The 20,179-nt window shown below is 58.2% G+C and overlaps 2 protein-coding genes across 5 annotated transcripts in view; one reads left to right on the top strand and one right to left on the bottom strand.

Annotated features, from left to right (window-relative positions):
* Window positions 1–4,036, top strand: part of TTC21A (tetratricopeptide repeat domain 21A) — a 30,841-nt gene extending 26,805 nt beyond the window's left edge. For 3 of the 4 annotated variants that reach the window (XM_080674096.1, XM_080674097.1, XM_080674094.1), the window contains 8 exons: window positions 743–824; window positions 1,649–1,799; window positions 2,023–2,184; window positions 2,320–2,512; window positions 2,604–2,828; window positions 3,363–3,483; window positions 3,658–3,725; window positions 3,842–4,036. In XM_080674096.1, coding sequence (XP_080530222.1) covers window positions 743–824; window positions 1,649–1,799; window positions 2,023–2,184; window positions 2,320–2,512; window positions 2,604–2,828; window positions 3,363–3,483; window positions 3,658–3,725; window positions 3,842–3,919 — 1,080 coding nt within the window. In that variant the 3' untranslated portion in view covers window positions 3,920–4,036. The remainder of the gene's footprint in view (window positions 1–742; window positions 825–1,648; window positions 1,800–2,022; window positions 2,185–2,319; window positions 2,513–2,603; window positions 2,829–3,362; window positions 3,484–3,657; window positions 3,726–3,841) is intronic. The other variant, XM_080674095.1, reaches the window with a different exon arrangement.
* A 3,527-nt stretch (window positions 4,037–7,563) lies between these two features.
* Window positions 7,564–18,992, bottom strand: CSRNP1 (cysteine and serine rich nuclear protein 1). The gene is made up of 5 exons (XM_080674093.1): window positions 18,809–18,992; window positions 12,274–12,507; window positions 10,546–10,805; window positions 9,779–10,093; window positions 7,564–9,679 (listed from the first exon to the last, which is right to left on the bottom strand). The coding sequence occupies exons 2-5, from the start codon at window positions 12,482–12,484 to the stop codon at window positions 8,747–8,749; spliced, it is 1,719 nt and encodes a 572-aa protein (XP_080530219.1). The 5' UTR covers window positions 12,485–12,507; window positions 18,809–18,992; the 3' UTR covers window positions 7,564–8,746.
* Window positions 18,993–20,179: the final 1,187 nt, after the last annotated feature.

Raw genomic sequence — 20,179 nt, 5'->3', positions numbered from 1 at the left:
TAAGAGGCCCTGGACCTCCTCCCCGCCCTCTGCGGGCTCCCACCACCACATGCAGGCTGCTTCCCAGCCCCATCACCTCCGAGGCCTAGCTGACCCGGCCGGGAGACCTGGGGGGCAGAGGGGACGCCTCACATGGACCTGCTGTCCTTCAGACGGGAGGGGGTGAGCTGTCAGCAGGGGGCAGCGTCTACCTCCTGGGACAATCTAGGGGAGGCGGTGAGGTCCATTCACTCCAGGGGAAACCACACCCGCAGTTGGTGAAGGCCAGGGTGGGGCTGGTTCCTGGGGCTCAGGGAAGTGTGTGTGGGAAAAGCCCCCCTCCCCAGAGCTACTTGTCCCTATCACCTAGGCCACCTCCAGGGCCACCCAAGCAGAGCAGGGGAGCCCCCAAGTCTACCTCCCCTGCCTGGGGCTGGCAGTTCTCAGACACGGGTGAGGGGCTGGCTGTGCTAGCTGTCAAAAGGTCCCATTGGTGTCTAGCCCTGGCCTTCCCTTCCCACTTCCATGCTCCCCACCACACACACACACCCGCCCTACCCCCCCTCCTTCCCCCACATCCCCCAGGCAGCCCCACCTCTGGGCTCCTCCTGTGGCAGCTCCTCCCAGTGCCCAGGGAAGCTTTTCTACCTTCGCTCCTTGACCTTGGTACCACCCCCCCCTCCTCAGCCCCACCCTTAACCCCGCCCTCACCCCCTTGCAAGCTGCTGTCAGGAATTCTGGAGCCCTGTGTCTTTTCTGATAGATGATGGCAGACCTGATGTTTAGGAAGCAGGAATACGAAGCTGCCATCAACCTCTACCACCAAGTCCTGGAGAAAGCGCCAGGTAGCTGCCTGCATGGAGCCTGCCCACCGAGATTGCCTGTGGCAGTTCCCACAGCAAGGGCCGCTCTCCCCAGAAGGGTGGGCCCTCTCCCCTCCTTCCTGACTGGGCCGAGGAAACCCCTTCCTCTCCGATTGTTCCCAGAGAGGCAGGAAACTGATAAAGCCCCGATGGAACGTGCTGGTCCTTCCCTTGTCCAAGGGGCCGGTTCCGGGTCTCAGAGCAGTGCTTGGCACTGGACCCAGGACAGCCTGTCTGTCCCCAAACCCCAGGCAGTGGGGTTCAACCCAAGTCCCCTTCGGAGGCCACAGCCCCCTGGAAGTGGCTAAGAAATTCTCCCCTGGTGTGTAGCTCCGTTGCCTCTCACTACGGCGTAGACCCCTCCCCCGCTTCTGGCTGGAGAAGGCGCCAGACACAGCAGGCAGCAGCAGTCTGCCCCAGCGGCCCAGCAGATCATAGCTGTTAGGCGTGTGGGTCCTGGAGCCAGAATGTCTAGGTCTGAATCCTGGTCTTCCACTTATCAGCTGTGTAACCTTTGGCAGATTTCTTAGCTTCTTTGTGTCTCATTTCCTCATCTGTAAAATGGGAACAATAAGAGTAACTGCTTCATTGTGTAGTTAATATCCAGGTAAAACACGTAATGCCAGGTTCAGTATAACGGTCAGCTGCGATTATTGCTACTTTACACATCCTGATCGTACTCTCTCAATACTGGAGGCCAGTGGAGACCCTAAGCGGCTGGAATGACCCTGCTCAGCCCAGATGGGCAGTGTCTCCTGGTCCTCCCTGCTTCTCCCAGCCTGGAGACCGCTGCTCTTTTATTTTAGACCATTTTTCTGTACTGAATAAACTAATTGATCTGCTTCGAAGAAGTGGCAAGCTCGAAGATGCCCCTGTCTTCTTTGAATTGGCTAAGAAGATGTCTAGCCGAGTGCTTTTGGAGCCAGGGTTCAACTACTGCACAGGCATCTACCACTGGTGAGTGTGTGTGTCGGGGGGGAGGGGCAGGGGAGCGGGGGGGGGGGGGGGGCGGGGGCGTGTCCAGCCTTCAGTGAGGAGGCTTTCTCCTTCACAGGCACGCTGGGCCTTTGCAGAAATTCAGCTTCCAGACCAGGGAACAGGGAGACCAGCGCTCCAGCCCCTGCACGCCCCGGGTCTCAGTCTCCCCATCTGATTTTGGTGTTTCTCTCCTCCACTGCAGGCATATAGGGCAACCCACTGAAGCGCTGAAGTTCCTAAACAAAGCTCGTAAGGACAGCACTTGGGGCCAGAGCGCCATCTGCTACATGGTGCAAATCTGTCTGAACCCAGACAACGAGATAGTGGGAGGAGAGGCCTTCCACAACCTTGTGCCTGAGGAAAGGTCAGGGCCTGGCTGGCCCCTGGGGGCAGGGGCGGGACCCTGGGAAAGGCGGGGAGAGCCTGCGGCCTCTGGGTCCAGACGCACTGAGGGCGGTGCTGGCAGGCCAGTGGCCTCAGGCTCACCCGATGCCTCCAGTTGCTCCAGCAGGAAGGAGTCAGAGCAGCTGGGCGTGCGAACCGCTGAGAAGCTGCTGCGGGAGTTCCACCCGCACACGGCCTGGGGCCAGACCCAGCTGCAGCTGCTGCAGGGCCTCTGCCTGCTGGCCACCAAGGAGAAGGCGAACATGGAGGCCGCGCTGGGCACCTTCATCCAGATGGCACAGGTTGAGGTGCGCTGGCTGGCCGGGTGGGCAGGGGCGCAGGCGGGAGAGGTTGAGGTTCCCAGCGCAGATGTCTGCTTCCCACCTCCCTCGGGCACAGAGGGACAGTGTCCCCGCGCTGCTGGCCATGGCGCAGGCCTACATGCTGCTGAAGCAGGTCCCCAAGGCGCGCACACAGTTGAAGCGTCTGGCCAAGGCCCCGTGGGCGCTGGCCGAGGCCGAGGACCTGGAGAAGAGCTGGCTCCTGCTGGCTGACATCTACTGCCAGGGCGGCAAGTTTGACCTCGCCTCAGAGCTGCTGCGGCGCTGCGTGCAGCACAACAAGGCAAGGGGCACGATGCCCTGGGGGGTGGGGGAGGGGCACACCGGGTGGCCGGCGGCTAGGGTAGAGCAGATGTGGGATGAGGAGAGACCAGGAAAGAGCAGGATGGGAACAGGGAGCACAGCACGGGGCAAGGCAAGAAGAGGCGTACAGCCCGGCCGGTGCGGCTCAGTGGTTGAGCGTTGACCTATGAACCAGGACGTCACAGTTTGATTTCCCCGTCTGGGCACATGCCCAGGTTGTGGGCTCGATCCCCAGTGGGGGACGTGCAGGAGGCAGCCGAACAATGATTCTCTCTCATCATTGATGTTTCTGTCTCTTCCTCTCCCTTCCTCTCTGAAATCAATAAAAATATATTTAAGAGGAAAAAAAGAGGCGAACAAAGTCAGGCAGCCAAGGGGAACGTGGGATGGGGGTGAGAGTTGGGAAGGATTCCTGGGTCCAGGGGCGCTCAGGCGAGGAGGGGCTACGGGTGCCCGGCGCTGGAGCCGGCTGGGGCCTGCCCGCTGCAGAGGCTCTGACCGGCTCTCTCTGCAGTCCTGCTACAAGGCCTATGAGTACCTGGGCTTCATCATGGAGAAGGAGCAGTCCTACAAGGACGCAGCCGCCAACTACGAGCTGGCCTGGAAGTACAGCCATTATGCCAACCCCGCCGTCGGTAAGGCCACCCATCAAGGTACACGTGGGCGCAGGAGGGAGTTGGCAGCAGGACCGCCACCCTGACCTTACCGCAGGCCTCAAGGCCTGTATTCAGGCCCGTGGTGGGAACCAGAGGGTTACTCAGGTCATCAGGGTGCCACCCGCCGTCTGTATTCTCTCTGCCCTTGAACAGGCTTCAAATTAGCTTTCAACTACTTGAAGGGCAAGAAATTCGTGGAGGCCATCGAAGTCTGCCACAATGTAAGCCACCAGCACTGACGGGGCGGGGGGCGGGGGGGCGCGGGGGTTGGGGCAGCGGCCTGGTGTAGTGGCAGGGAGCCCGTCTGATGTCTTTACCCCCTTTCTCTTTGTCCAAGGTCCTCGGGAAGTACCCCAACTACCCCAAAATCAGAGAAGACATTTTGGTAAAGGCCCAGGGGTGCCTGAGGGCCTAGCTGTGGTCAGTGGGAGCCAGGTTGGGAGGAAGCCACCAACCTACGGAAATTTCATGGAGGGGGTGGGATGTGGGTCAGTGCAGAAGAGATTCAGAAAATGACGTATTCTTCCCCAGGCCTGTATTGTGTGATTTATTTGAGCCATGCCTGCTCTGGTCTAAAGGGCGCCCCAAAGCTTTAAGTGTTTGAGGCACAAGAAGCAGTTTTGCTCTGGGGACCAAGGACAATAAGCAGCTTAGCTTCCACTGGACTCAATCGGCACCTCTCTTTTAGATCAGGTCCCCTTCGATCAGCCACTTTTATTCCAGACTCTGGGAGGGGACAGAGGGGAGCAAAGAGGTAGTTAAAAAATACCCTACAGCTATTTTAATACTGTTACGGTAGCCCTATGAATGCCTCTCCTCTCCTGTCCGGTCCCCCGAGTCCTGGAGCTAAAGAGGCCGCCCTTCTTAATGATGCTCTTCTCTGCCATGGTGCTCGCTGCGTCCGTCCTCCCTGGCAACGGGAGCAGATGGGAGGACCAGCTGCACAAGGTCCCCATGGCTGTGGTGCCGTGTGAGAGAGACCGCCACCCTGCAGGCTGCAAGGGTCGTCGGCCCACTCTGTCCCGTGCATTCTGTCTCCTCCTCCCCAAGTCCCCAGCTGGCCTCTGCTGGTCCCCACTGGTTTGGGAAATTACCCTTGCCTAGTACAGGGAAATACATCATAAGAAGAAATAGTTCCCACTTTAGCTTCTGTAAAAGACACTGACCCACTCATTCATCCTACAGAGAAAACTTTAGCTGCACCTAAGGGGACAAGGGCAGTGGTCCCTACTTGGGTGAATATCATGCATTGTAACGGGCAGGAGCCTGATAGAGGTCACCTTTGCTGTGCTCCAATGCCTCTCTTCCTGTTTACCAGGATGGCAATAATGGGCCCGTCTGACCTCGGGGGAAGGGACTCTGGGAATCAGGAGGTCTAGAATGTCCGTGTGTGACCTTCCTAAGACCCTTCCTTCCTTCCCCTCTCTTGGACTCAATGTCCCCATCTGTGGCAGGAAATTAGACCAGATCTGTGTGTTCCCAAATCATGGTACGAATCCCTGCCAGTGGTATTTAGAAAACATGTTTCAAATTTAACAACTATGTGTTTAGATAGTTTTATACAATGGAGAAGAACAGCACAGCCAACCCATGAATCCGTGGTTGGTGGTACATAGAATGGTCCTAACTTTTAAGCATGTTGATGTCATTGATATGGAGTAAAATGCTCAGTAGGAGTAGCGTGTGGCTATGGCAGAGTTATCGAGAGAAGTCTGGTGACTAAGGCCTGGGAACAGTGAACGGGTGAGGGTCCCTTTCAGAGCAGCTCAGCTTGTCCTTGCTGGCTGGCTGAGCCTTGTTGGACGTGTGGTGTGCATGGCCTCTTGGTATGAGTCGATGACTTGGAAGGCTTTCCCCAGGTTACTACCCTCTTTCTTATGGGAAAACAGTCCACTTGACTATGAGGTGCTTTACAACTCCGTTTCTTCCGGAGGGCTTGTGCCGCGCCTGCACGGCCAGGTTTGGTGAGCCTGAGAGGGGGCGGTGAAGGACTGAGAAGACAGACCAGAGAATAAAGCTGGGTCTGGTTGGGACGCTGCCCTCCCTGATGGAGAGACAGCGCCACGGCCTGCAAGCCAAGTCTTTATTTTATTTTTTTAAAATATATTTTATTGATATTTTACAGAGAGGAAAGGAGAGGGATAGAGAGTTAGAAACATGGATGAGAGAGAAACAATCGATCAGCTGCGTCCTGCACACTCCCTACTGGGTATGTGTCCACAAACAAGGTACATGCCCTTGACTGGAATTGAACCCGGGACCCTTGAGTCCGCAGACCAACACTCTATCCACTGAGCCAAACCAGTTAGGGCCACGTCTTTATTTTATAGCCAGGTTCCATGAGGCACAGTAAGGGCGTGGTCAAGATGTTTACAACGTTCTCGTTCTCATGGGTTTCAAATCCACTCAGTTACATGCACCTGATCAAGCTTTGTTTCCTTGCTGCACCTCCCGCAGCCTGTATCACTCAGCCACTGGGACCACAGGTTGGGACCGTAACCTGTCCAAGCACTGTAGCCGCTCTCCACAAGGGCTATGTTGAGAGGTCTGTATGGAAAACGATGCCGTAAAAGATTGTATATTCAGCACATTCATATTGCTGTAAAACCTAGACTGTCTTCATTTATCTTAAAAAAAAAAAAAAAAAAAAGCCAAGTGGCCCTGTGGCTCTAGAAGGGGAGTGAGCAGGTTCAGTCTAGCCACGGGCTGTGTGCACAGGGTAGGAGCTCATAGGGTCTTCCAGCTGGGGCAGTGGAGCTGCTGGAGGCTGCCATCCAGAGCCCAGGCCAGTCAGAGCTGAGCCTCGCTGCCTTTGGAGAGGTGCGCTTGTGGATCACGCATGCTGAAGCAATCTCTATGAAAGGCTTCCGGGGCCAGTGAGAGAGGAGACAGGGCAACTCAGTGTCCACCATGAGAAGCCTAAGACCTGGCTGTCCTTGCCTAAGTTGGGCACAAGGACAGCCTACCCCACCACGGGCCAGACTCGAAGCCTGGAGTCCCCTAGTGGCCACTGACCTTATGGCCATGTGGCCATGTGCATGCATGTCCCGAGGCAAGAGATGTACCTAAATAAGGTGACAAAACTGGTAAGAGGAAAAAAAGAGGCTAAAACATAGAAATGGAGGCCAAAGCATGAAAAGAGCATGGAAGTCATGAGGCTTGCGTGTTCCAGACTCTCTTCGGAGTGCTGTACATACATGAACTAGACAAGCTGAGGAGGTGAGCAGGGTTATTTGCACAGTATTGAGGGCACAGTGAGGAGGAAGTCATTTGCATAAGAAATCTCACTTAGTAGTAGAAGAGCTGGGATATGAACTTGGCACTGTGGGTCCGTGCACTTAACCAGTAAACCCCAGCGAGCACCAACAGAGGCAGAGGATTAGAACAAGAAGTCGGGTCTCCTCGTTGGGTCCCCTTCCCAGCACTTGTGCACATCATCATTATTGCTAAGAGGGAGGCTGACCTTGGGGAGGGCTCCTCAAGCCCCCAGACTGGGGCTCTCCAGGGCAGAGTGCAGCTTGCTGCTCTGGCCTGCAGCCCAGGCGGCCAGGGGCAGGTCAGACAGGTCTGGCTGGTGCAGATGGATGAAGTTCTACAGCTTCCGGTGTGTGGTGCTCAAGTCCCCAGGGACCTCAGTAGCTCAGCCCCACACAAGGCCTCTACCCACCCCACCCCTCTGCCTGCCTCCACCTGGGGGAGGGGCGGTGACTTCACCCTTAGAGCCCCAGCTCCGTGTGGGTGAGTGGGAGTGAGTGCCCTCACCCATCCAGGCACACAGTCTCAGACTGTCCACCCCAGGAGACCCCTGGAGAGAGAAGGGTTCTTCCGAAGGGAGAACCGCTCCGTGAGCCCAGCCAGCCTCTCGCAGCTGGCTTCCAGCCTCCAGGTTGCCTGGCCTGCACGGAAGGAGGCCCAGCGTGTTGTGTCCTCAATTCCCATTCCCAACACAGCCTCAGTATCCACACTGCCCTGCAGGGCCTGTCTCCCCTTCCCTCCCCTCTACCTCCCGAGCGTACACCTGTGTTCTTAAGTCTTCCCACAAATGCAGACCACACCATTAAAAATAGAGCCTTTTTATTGGTACCTGTAAGTTCAGGTATAAGGTGTTCCCACAAGCACACAGGCTGACGGCTTCCTGGGTAAGAAGGCAAGCCCAGAGCCTGGGCTCCTTGGCACAGACACAGAGAAAAATGAATAAATTATAGTTACAATATTCAGGGACAATATAGAAATTAGGATGCAAAATTCATCATCAACCAACGGGCAGAAGAGCCATAAGGCACCACCCCTTGCCCTGGCCAACTGGCCAAGGGAACAGGCAGGTGGGCCGGGCTGGAGTGCAGTGTCCAGAAAGCCCTGAGATTGTCTTCAAGGGCATGCGGTGGGCCCTGAGGCGCTGAGGCAAGCCCCTCGCTCTCTCCAGGCCTCTTGCTTCCCCTTCCTACATTGATGGACCAGGACTAAAGGCTATGGCCCTTCGGGGAGGGGAGATGGGGCAGAGGACAGGAAGTGGAGGGGGCTGAGTGGGTCACGGTTGGTCAGTTCAGTCCCTCCTCTGCCCAAACACTGTCCGAGGCTAACCTCTGCCTGCTCAACCAACCAGAGCCAGGCAGCTGCCACAGTAGACATAGGGTTTGAATCCACATCTGGTCTACACCTAAGACCAGGCGGGGGGGAGGGGGGGGCCGCCGGACTACAAGGTAAAAGGGACTCATGGGGTCCGTGCCCCACCCTGACCTCAGCATCGCCTACCAGCCAGGGATGAGAAGCCTAAGCTGCCTCGTCTCCAAATAAATTATGGAAATAAATTATAGTCTTCACAGTCCAGAGGATTCAGCCACCCGGGGGCGAGGGCTCAGGGTGGCAGAAGCCGGAAGAGGTAGATGTTTCCAGCCCTGTCTTGCTGTCATTAGGCTAAGAAACATCATGCCCTCCTCTTCCTGGCATGCGCCATGGAAGTGGGAGAAACTGGGCACCAGGGGCTGGGTGGCTGAAGGGGGGAGCCCCCTCCCACTCTCTTCAGCACAGGAAGTTACAAAAATAAATAATACATCAATCCAGAGTGTTGCATGGAAATTAGGAATGCCCACATGGGTGAGTCAGCCAATGGGAGACAGTTACATACAGGCCCCACAGAGCCCCCAAATTATGACACAGCAGCAACAGGGCTTTCGGGGCCGGGAAAAGGCACCCTAGTCCTCGCACAGGCACGGGCTCCAGCAGGGATGCCAGGGCAGTGTCCTCAAACAACTGGCAGCCCCAGAAGGAAGCCAGTGTCCTCGGCAGCTGGCTCAGACAAGCCCATGATGGATTCCAAGAAGCAAACACCGGTGTCCCCGGGCGGGGAAAAGGCAGGTAAGGGAAAGTGGGGTGCCTCCAAGTTGTCCAGGGTGTCAGACACCTTCCGAGAGGTGTAGTGGGGCCCCAGACTGTAGTCTGGCAGGGCCTGGAGCAGCTCAAAGGAGTCGCAGGAAGACCAGCTGAGGTCCACTGAGCTGCTCTGGCCGGCGTCCATGCTGGGCGGCTCCTCGGTGCCAGGGAGGCTGCCTTCTCCCAGCCCTTCAAGGCCACCGTTTAGGAAGCAGCTGGCATCCAGGTTGGCATTTTCATCCAGGATGCCTGATGTGAAGCTGGTATTGGAATAGCTGTGGGTCCAGCCGGCCAAGCCACCGGGGTCACCAGAACCAAAGATATCAGCTAGGTGGAAGCAGCTGAGGTTGTCGAGGTTCCCCACACCCCCTTCTTCCTCCTCCTCTCCACCCAGGTCTGAGTCACTGAATCTCAGGATCTGCTCCAGGCTGTCATCATCCATGCCAGGCTGGAAGCCAGGGTCAGGCAGGGCTGGATGGGCAGGACTGTCGGGGGGCTCACTAGTGCCCGACGCTGCTGAGGAATCGGTCATGTCGCTGCTGCAGCTGTGGTCTCCCAGCTCACTGCTCACGGGGGGGTTGGCCAGTGGGAAAGTGGGGGTCAGGATCTGCCCACCAGGGCTGGGTGGACTGCCCAGGGCAGGGGCCTCCAGCTCCCCAAGGCTCTCAGCCCCCTGCTCCAGCTGCAGGCGGGTGAGTGTGTGGAGCAAGTGGGTCTGAACCCGCGCCTGATTAAATTCCACGCGGCCCTTGGGGTTCTCACAGCCCTCCTTGCAGCAGCCACAGGGGAACGCTGTGTGGTCCATCTGCAGAGAAGGTAGAGGCACGAGTGAGGATCCTGAGGAGCCCAGAGAAGCAGCCCCCCAGCTCAGGCTCCCGCTCCCAGCCCAGCCCGACCACCGTACCTGGCACTTGATGCCTGCCAGGCTGCAGCTGCAGGTCTCAGGGTCACAGACCCTATCGCAGCGACAGCCACAATCCTCCCGGGACTGGCGCAGAGCCTGCAGCTCCCGCTTCTCCTCTCGATCGATCTTCCGCACGCCTGCAGCCCGCAGCAGGGCCCGCCGCTTCCGGGCTGGGTAGGGATGCAGGGAGGTCATTTCCTCCAACCGGCCACCTGCCATGGCCTCTGCCAACTCCTCATCCACAGAGGCATCATCAATGGCATCCACTGTCAGTGTCAGGTCGGCCTCCACCTCAGGTACCCCAGCCTCTGTAAGCTGCATCCAGGGGAGAGAGGAGGGATGTGAGAGGCACAGACGTGGTGGTCTTAGTCCCCACAGCCACCAGTCATCCGACCAACACCCCCCATGTGCTACTCTGGGCTGGATGGACACTGTGGATATCCCAGTGATCAGGACAGCCAAGAACACTGCCCTCAGGGCATCTGCAAAGAGATTTCCTGTCCATTTCATGGATAACGCCCTCCCCCCCGCCAGATACACCGACCCCCAGTGTCCGTCAATTCCACATGCTCCTCCCCAGTGAGGTCAGACAGATTCAGGTACTATGCCCCATTCTGCCTGCACATAATCCAGGCAACAGATCCTGATCAAGCCATCACTGGCCCCACGCATGTCTTTCCCCAAATAGTGAGCAAACCAGCACCTGCCCCTGAGGCCCCTCCCCTCGAGGCTAGGACTTCACTGTGGACCTTTGTGGGGTCTCCTACCTTCGATCGAAGCACCTCCAGCTTCTCCTCCTTCAGGCGTAGGCGGAGCTTCTCTTGCCGTGCCCGGGCCTGCTCCTGGGCAAACTCGGCCAGGGAGAAGCGGCGGCTGGCACTGTGGCGAGGGGCCATACCCAGGGTGCAGCCACCGCGGCTGGGCACGCTGGTGAAGCCCTGGCACCGGGGGAAGTAGAAGACAGTGGTGCCATCGAAGGCTACGCGGCCTGGGCGCTTCCGGGGAGCCCGCTTCAGGATGGACAAGGCTGGAAGGCAAGCGGAGGAGGGGTAGCGCGTGAGTTCTCTGCGATACGCAGCACCAGCCCCTGGAAGAGGACCCTGATCCACCGCTCCGCACACCTCCTTTCCCCTCACACCCCCCAAAAGAGATGGATTCAAATCTAGAAGCCAGAAAGAATGAGGAGCCAGCCTGGCTGGGATCAGAGTTGGTAAAACTGAACACCACCCCTGTGCCAATACTAGCCTATTGCTATTCCCCGATGAAAGGAGAGCATTTGTAAGTGTAAGCATCCTTCCCACCTTTATAAGCAGGTTATAGGTCCCTTGTATCGTTTTCTAGTTGTCTTTTTATTGATCTGTAGGAGCGCTTTATATGTGCTATTAGAGACGTTAGTGGCAATTTGGCCTGTCCAATGCAATACATAGAATTCTCATTCTCGCTGCGAACTGAATTGGCTAGCACTTCCTGAACAATGTGAACCAACAGTGGTGACAGACAGCATCCTCCTCTGGTTCCTGACCTACTGGGAAATGCTTCCAGTATTTCCTCATTAGTCACAATCAGCTTTGGGGATGAAACCTATTTTTTAACCATTTAAGTAGAATTCACTTATGTCTATCTTATCAAGAGTCTTATCTAGAAGGAACATTATGTTTTATCAAATATTCTTTCAGCATCTAGAGTAGCGCTTATATTTTTCTGCCTCTGACACAGTCAGTTGGTAAACTATGAGATTGGTTTTTATATTAAACCATCCTTCTATTTCTAGGATAAACCCACAGTCGTTTCGTCAGTTAATGCACCGTTAGATCTATGTGCTAAAAATCATATTTTATCTAGAATGCAGACATGCAGGTAGTACATAAACGAACATCATCTCTGTGCTCATAAAATATCCGGTGGGGGTGATGAGGGAAAACGTGGTCTGAAAAGGCTCCTTGGGGCTGGGGGGAGCGATCATACAAGCAAGGTTGAGAAACTGCTCCCGGGCCTCCTTTGTCAGTTTGGAATCAGAGTCTGCCAGCTTGAAAAATAACCTTTTCACTCCGGTCAGGGAAAGCCAAGTGGCATTTTGACAGGAGAGGGACCGGCTTGACAGGCCTCGCAGCGGAGAAGTGCGGGCGTGGGGCTCCGGCAGAGCAGCTGGAAGGAGGACAGGGCAGGAGCTGGAGAAACGAAACTGGAACAGAAGGGAGGAGCCGGGGCGGGAGGGCTGAGGGCCACTCTCAGGAGCTCTGCTCTGAATGTCATGACTTTGAAACAGGGGAGTCCCAAGGTCAAAGGTGAATGTAGCCAAGACCAAGCGCCTCTGGACAGTGGGCATTCCTAAGGGACCACTGTATTCCAGGAAGTGGATGAGGTGGGGAGCTAAGGCCATGGGGACACGGCCTCCAGTGGCTAGGATGGCTGTGTCACACGCCTCCCAATTTCATCTTTAGGAAGGAAGGAGGGGGGCGGTGTGTGGTGGGGTTCCCAGGGGAGTAGGGACTCACGGGTAAAACTTTGGGGGCCACAGACGTTTCGGTCAGGCGGCGACATCTGATCCCAGGGGCCCTCCTCTTCCAGGTCCCAGGCCGGGGAGACTGAAGAGCTTGGGGAGCAGGAGCCAGAGTGGTGGCCCAAGGAGGACAAAGACGAAGACGAGCAGAGCGAGGAGTCATCCTCTTCCAACTGGTCAAACTTCCTTTTGAGCAACCCAGCCATGGTGGGTACCGGGCGCAGACAGCCTGGAACGGGAAGGAGAAAGCTCTCAGAGGCGGGCCTCGGGTGTCCCAGATCGTCACCTCTCCCACTTACCCTTCCAGGTGTCCCAGGCCCTCCTGCCCCAGCCCCAGAGCTCTATGTGCAAGGGGCACATCCCCAGGGGGCTCCTTTGCACAAGACAGAGAGGCCCAAACCCTCGTCCTGGTGCTTGGAGACGCCCATCACTCGGCCCTAAAGCCCTTCCAGGACACTGCCAGGCACCTTCCCCACCACCTCCTACAACGCACCTACACAGGCGCACATACACCAGACTAACAGATGGACCGGCAGACCTCTGCCTAGCCTCGATCGTTCCCCGACAGGAATCCTGGGGGCTGACTCACTGGCTGGGTGATTCACAGGGCTCGCATCTGTGTGCTTTTGTGTGTGTGAGAGACTGTCTGTGCGGCCATGGCTCTGCTTCCTCCTCCTCCTCCCCTCCAAGCACACCCACAGGCACACTGCCCTGCGCACACGCAGCAGCCGTGGGCCCTGGTTCCAGGGCCAGGCCAACCAGGACACTCCGGGACACAGGCTGCTCTGCCGCTGGCCCTGCTTCCCACACCCAGGACTTTCCCGAGTCCCTCCTCTCCCGCGAAGGACCTGCTCAGACTTTCCCTCAGAAACCCCCGCCCCACGGAGGACCTGCCCCCGGTCATGACTGTGGGACACCTAGGCTTCATGTTGCTTTCATATCTCCTGTTTGGTCTTAAAAGGTCACCTACATCTGCCTTCTACTCTAATATCTAGCCCCGTTTGTTTGAATTAACTTCCCATGGAAATTACTGTTTCCCATTAAAAAAAACAGCTCTCCTAGTGAAACCGACCTGCCAAGACAATGTCCCACTCTCTCCAGTCTGTAGCTTGGTGACTTGGAGCCTCCCAGGACACACTGCTCCTGTCTCCCCTTTGCAGGTCTCAGTCCTCCGCAGGAACGCAACCAGACTCCCACAGTCTGGCTGGCCCCGTTCAAGTGGAGTGGAGGGGACTTGGGGTTCCCTCCCCTAAATACCAAGGCAAATAACAGTCCCTTCCAGCCCCTTGGGGATCCCCTAAGGACTCAGTCCTAAGGGCTGATCACAGCTACCTTGTCTCTGCACAGCCGGTGGCACTCAGGGCTCGGCCCCCAGGAGGTCACCAAGAGGAAAGGGAAACGATGCAGGGGCCCCAGAGCTGGGGAGCCCCTCCCCCACAGCTATCACAGGAAACGAGAGAGAACAGGAAAAGCCAACCCGAAGGCTGGCGATCTCCCCTCCTCAGGTGTCCTTTCTAGATACCCCTTTCTCCCTTTGCCCAGATTCCCTCCCACAAAGTCCCTGGATCCTAGACCTGGAGGGTGTGCTGTCAATTGACTTACTGGGTAGGCTTACTGGATAAAATTCTTTGCAGGGACAGCCTCTCTGCTGCAGGCACAAGAGAAGCAAGAGAGGGCTGGCCTCCTTGCAAACTCTCCACATCGGCCCAGGGGGAAAGAGGACACACAGGTGTTTCCGGGGGCTTCTCGGCGGGTGCGTTCTCAGGCTTGGCACCCCCTCCCAGGGTTAAACCACAAACAAAAACAACCCAGCTCGCAGCTGACCTGCAGGTTCTCCCAGGAGGTGGGGGGACTCTGCGACCCAGAATCAGGCTTGCACACACATGACAACACATGCAGACCAGAGACGCTCAGACACACAGGGACAAACCACACCCAGGCTCGCTGTCCCCACCAGTCTCACAACGAGGTCCATCCTTTCCCAAGCTCCAGATGTGTCTGCGGGGTGCTGAGTGGCTCCCTAATCACACACCCAAGCCTGAGACCCCTTCCCCCAAAGCCAAATGCCCACTTGGTATTTCTGCCTGGCTGTTCCCTAGAAACATAAAATTCTGCAGGCCCCAAATCGAACCCCTTGTCTGTGTCTCTCCCCCCAACCCCCCCCCCCCACCCGCCCGTGCCATCTGTTCCTCTTCCTGTGTTCCCTATCTTAGTAACAGCACTGCCACCCACCCGGTTACTCAAGCCAGAAACCTGCAGCCATCCTCAACTCCTTCTTCCCTCTGCTCTCCCTCCATCCACATCCAGTCACACATTAACTCGTTTAATCCGCACAAGGCCCTGCAGGGGCTCAGTAGGTATCACGGAGGCCACCCAGCACAGGGTTAAGAACCTCGGCTCCAGAACCAGACTGCTTGCATTTAACCCTGACTTAGCTCTTAATTAGCTGAGTGACCCTGGGTCAGCTCCTTAACCACGACACTCCAATCCTTTGTCGTAAAACCTCGCAGGGTTAGGAGGCTTCCCTGAGTCAATTCATGTCAAGTGCTTAGTGCTCAGTGCTCAGTGCCTGTGTCAGTCAATCTGCACCGTGAAGACAAGAATGAGCTCCTGGATACACACACACACACACAGATGAATCTCACTGATGCCACGTTAGATGAGAGGAGCCAGGCACAAGAATGCATGTGAATGAAGCTCAAGAAAAGGCAGACCCGATCACTGATGATGCAGGTTAGAACAGTGGTTACTGGGGGAGGGGAGGGGTGCACTAGGAACAGCCAGGAGGGAATCTTGGGGAAGTGGTGGGGAGTGGGGGGCAGTCTGGAAATGTTCTAAGTTGATCTGGGTTGATATGTGTTCCATGCGTGTCTAAAACCATAAAATCCACCTAGCTGTGCATGTAAGATTCATATACTTCATGCATTTTCTGTACGTCACCTGCAATTTAAAAAGTTTATTACCCTTATGTCTCCACCCCCACTGCTATTGCCCATGTCCTCTCCCCACAGCCATTCTTTAACACTGAGGCCAGAGTAATCTTATTAACCCCTATCTACCTGCCCCCTCCACGTTTAGAACCCCCTTAGGGGATTCCACGAAAGGCAGAGAAGCCAGAGCAGGCCTAGCTGCCGCCCATCCTCCAGGCTCATTCTGGGAGTCTCCCCACCCCCTCTCACTCTGCACTCCAGCGGAACCTGTGGTGCCCCTGATGGCCACAACTTGCTTACCTCCTGGCCTATCATCTCCTAGAGGGCCTCCCGGAAACCCCCACTCCTCCTCACTCACTAGCTGCCTCTCTGGGTCCTGGGATCCCCACATCACAGCCCTCACCTCCCCACCTTGCAGTGGCCCCATTGCTCATCTCCCTCACACCAGGCTGAGGGCCTCTCAGCCTGGCTGTCATGGTGCCCAGGTCTAGAACGGAGCTTGGCATAGAGAAGGCAACTGAGGACCCTCAGAGGTAGGCAGGTGGGTGCGCTGTATCATGTAGAAACAAGATTAAGCACGTGAGTTCTGGGCGGGGGGGGGGGGGGGGCGGGGAAGCGAGTGGTCAGTGTGATCTCATGCTCCTGTCATAGTCAGTTTAAGGGGGGCGAGGTTCACACCCCTCCCCCAGCCTGCAGCGGAGGGTTTGAACAAGAATGGTACCCAGAAGGGGGTGGCTCTGAGGGAGAAGAAAGCTCTGCTGCGGGCAGGTGCCAACACATGCATCTCAGGAGGCTCCCTGTTCCCTAGTAAACAAATAGAGGGGTCAAGGAGGCAGGTTTAAGCCTTGGCTCTGCCTCAGGGACATCTACAGAATGGGACCTTAAGGTGAGGGGTTATAAGCTCCAAAACTGCAGATGGAGAAACCAGGGCTGCGCTGCAGGTTTTGTGAGAACCCCCGCAGGATCTGCAGGCCTGGAATAAAACCAGAAACCATCTCCTCCCCGATACTCCTTTGGGGTGAGGGAAGAAGGAAGAGGCACCATCCCACCTGGGAATCGAGAGGCTGAGAGAGGCAGAGGCAGGCGATAAGACAAAAAGACTCAGCCAGAGACAAGGAGAAGCCAAGAAAGAGGAATGAAAGATAGTGGAAGAGTCCAAGAAAAGTGTCAGACAGTGAGTCAGAGGGTGGGGGAGGGGCCTCCAGCAGCTACCCAGGAATCAAGATCCCCGACCGCGGCACCGTTCCCAGGGGGCACAGCCCCCTCCCGGGGTCCTGGAGGAAGGAAAAGCAATTCCCAGGAGCTGGCTCAGACAGAAATACCACACCCCCAGGGGCCCCGGAGACAGGCTCTGAATCAAAGAGAACCAGGCTTCTTCCGGGATCTGCCTGGGCCCTGAGAATCAGACCGCCTTCCTGCCAACACACACAGGAGCTGACAGGCCAGGGCAAGGGGGGCACACCTCCCCACCCGACTCACCGTAACTGTCTACACACTCAGGCCATACTATGTGAATCCAGGAAAGGGCACCTCACCCTGGGCACCAAACAAACCAAGGCTATTGTGGGGGGGGGGGGGCCGGGAGGGGGGATTTAGGGGAAGAGACAATCTCAGGGCCTCTGAAGTCACACCAATTCCTCTGTGCATTTCAGCTGTCCCAATGCCCCAGCCCCCACCCCAAGCTAGTACTGGGGAGGGGGCACCTTCAGCAGCCTCGTCCTAACTCCAAGAATCTGAAACATGTGTCTTTTAACCTCAGAGCCCCTGACCTAGGGCAGGTCCGTTTCCCCCCAAGACCAGAGGCCCTCAAGAACTACTTCCTGGGAGAAGGGGAGGGCACCTCTGAGCACTGGGGCCCCCATTGGGATTGGCTGGAGAAACAGCCTGGGCAGCCCACAGGGCAGACAGGAAGCCTTGGCACACCCCTCCCCCACCTCTCCCTCTGAAAGTGATCAGAGGGGGGGCGGGGACAGTTCCTCCGCCTTGGCCTCCAGGGCCTGGCACTGGGTAGGTGCCAAATGCTTGCTGGCTACGTGAGGCAATTGCTTCTGCAGCAGGGAAACTGCACCTGACAGGGACTGCTTCTTCCACCCCAGCGAGGCCGCCTTCACTCTCATTCATTCATTCCACAAATAATTATTGAACGCCACTGAGGTGCTAAGCACTGCTCTGGCACTGGGGCATAGAGGGAGCAAGACATACATTGGTGCGGCCCCCTGAAGCGTTGAGTTTAGTGGGTAGGGGTACAATCAGAGTTTACAAGCCCTGTTGTGTGCTGGGACGGTGAGTGGAAGGGGTCCGCGGGAAGGATGCAGAAAGAGTTCAGACAGGGGGCACAGCGTGAGTGAGGGACGTGAGAGGAGAGCTTGAGTGGCATGTGGAGAGGCCGCGGTGGGCGGTGCTGCAGGGCCAGGGCGCCCAGGTCAGGCCTTAGCCCGAGGGCACAGGAAGCCACAGCAGGGTTGAAGTAGGGAGTGACAATACCAGATTTGCATTTTAAAAAGATGGCTCAGCACCGGGACAGGAGGGGGTGTGACCGGTTACCCGGTGCAGCCCGAGCTCAGGGAGAGGTGACAGGACAAGGACACAGGAGAAAGGTGAACGGCCTGGGTGACCTCAGGCTGTGGAGACCACAGAGGGCAGGGATCTGAAGGATGTGGGGCAGAGGGGATGCGTTGTGCTGGAGGGCGGTGGGACATGGGCATGGAGGTGTCGGTGGGCAGTGGAGCTGGAGAGGGACCCTCTGTGTCAGGAGTGTGGGCTCTGCGTGTGACTGTGCCCGGGAGCAGGAGTGACTAAGTGCGTGCCGGTTGCTGTGGAGTCAGCATCCCCGGTGGGTGCCGGTGGAAAAGCCCCCGGGGGGGAGACACGGAGGCCGGGGAGGAAGTACGTGCTGGGGAGGGGAGAGGAAGTGCGTGGGAGACAGCCTGCGGTGCCCGGGGTGGCCGGTGGAGTTGCGCCGTGACTCACCGTGGTGGCCTCTGCGTGTGACGGCGACTGACAAACAGGTGAGTGTACGACACAACCCCTCCTCCCTCCTCCCTCCTGCTTCCCTCCTCCCTCTCTCCCGGGGTCCGTGACTCACGGAGCCTCCTCCTCGCTCATCCCTCCACTCCCTCCCGGTCCCGCCTCCCAGGGGCGCCGGGCACGCGCCGCAGCCCCAGCATCCACCCCCGGGGGGAGCCCGAGGAAGAAAGCGACAAATGTCACCTGCTCCGGCCACGAGAGGAACTTCTGAAAAGTTCTCCAGCAACTGGGTCAAAAGGAAACTCACGCGCGGACGCACGCACCCCGTCACCCGGCCTCCGCGCGCAGCTCGGCTCGGCGGCCGCCAGCGCGGGGCTCGGGGCGCCGGGACTTCGTGGGGTGCCCGCGGCGGGGCGGGGGGAGGGGAGCGGAAAGCCTGCGCCTCCGTGCCCTGCCCCCCGCCCGGACCCCGGCCGTGTCACGCCGTCTGGGGCCCGCTGGGCTGTCCTGGCCCCCGCGCCCGCTCTAGGTGTCAGGGGGCAAACGGCAGGGGCCCGAGGTGCAGCGCCCCCCGCGCGGGACGCCCCCTCCCCAAAGTCCCGTCCAGTCCGGCCCAGAACCCTTCGCGCTTACCTGCCAGCCAGGTGCTCTCCACGGACCCCGACGCGACCCACGTTCCGCCGGGACGCCCTCCGCTCCGCGACCCCGCGTCCACTCGGCCCGCAGCCGTCGGCCCAGCCTCCCCGGGCTCTGCGGTCCGGCAGCGGCGGCGGCGGGAGACAGTCTGCGCGGCCCCGCCCGCCGCTCCGCCCTCGTCGTCAGTGGAAAACTCCGGGGCTGGCCGCGCTGACGCAGCCCGGCCGCTGGCCAGGCCTCCCGCCGCCCGGCCCCGCCCCGCCCCGCCCCGGAGGCACCGCCCCCGCCCCGCCCCGCCCCGCCCCGCCCAGCCGGCGCACGGCCTCCCCGCTCCGCCCGGGCCTGTCCGGACTGCGGGCCAACTCTCCCCGCACTCCCGCAGGGGCAAGTGTGCACGCCCCGCAGCGAGCCCTGGCCCGGGAGCCCACCCTCCGCCTCTCTTCCCAGCCGCAGACGCCACCCTCCCCGCCACGCGTCCCTGAGCGTTTCCACCCTCACACCTTCGCTGCAGCCGGTCCTCTCGCCTTTCTGACCCCTTGCTGCTGACTAGCACCCCATCGCCTTAAGGCCTCAGCTTCCAATGCCTCCTCCAGGGAGCCTTCGGGGACGCCTGGCCCTCGTCCTCCCAGTCCTGCTCCCGCAGCATTCTGGGCTCTTCTCGGACTGTCCCAGACGAAAGTTGTCAGCGACGAGCCCAGCCCTCAGTGTTCCTTCCTACCTCCCTCCAGGTGTGTGTGTGTGGGGGGGGGGGGGGGGCGGTGCTCCCTGGATGGCTCTGCCTCAGCGATGATGGTGAAGGCCCCTCTTCAGCCATAGGTGTATATGTAGAAGCGGCCGAGAGGGGCCTGCCTGCCTTTACTTCTCCAGGGAGGAGCACTAGGAGAAAAGCGGGTTGGGGGAAGCCACAGTCCCTGTCCTTCCTGGATGCCCGGAGTGTGTGGACCTGGGGGCCTGCCGCGGGAGGTGTCTGCACAGCTGGGGCCACGATCCCAGTGACTTCGCAGTGCCCTCAGGTTGACGCCTCCACTAAGTCCCTGGCCCACCTTTGCAGGCTCAGGGCTCTCTCTTCATACTCCCACCTCCATGTTAATGTCTTTAATTTGTGTTCATTTCTTTTTATTTGTGCATTGTGCTTGTAACGTCGGTCCAGCTGCATATAGTTTTAACTTACACGTGAGGTTTTCAGCTCTATATCTCATTAGGTTTCTCCCGGCCTTACCTCTACACTCCCACCCCACACCCTTGATAAAGCTCTAGGGTGTGTTCCGCACGTCGGCAAGGTTGCCGAGTGATTTAAATGTGCCTAGTGAGTGTGTACAGGGAGGTGGGGCTGCAGGAGAGGGCCCGGCTGGAAGTGGCCATGGGAGG

The sequence above is a fragment of the Plecotus auritus genome, assembly GCF_963455305.1.
Source record: "Plecotus auritus genome assembly, chromosome: 6".
NCBI lineage: Eukaryota > Metazoa > Chordata > Mammalia > Chiroptera > Vespertilionidae > Plecotus > Plecotus auritus.
Note: the sequence above shows the minus strand (reverse complement) of the source record. Positions and strands in the feature narration are given on the sequence as shown.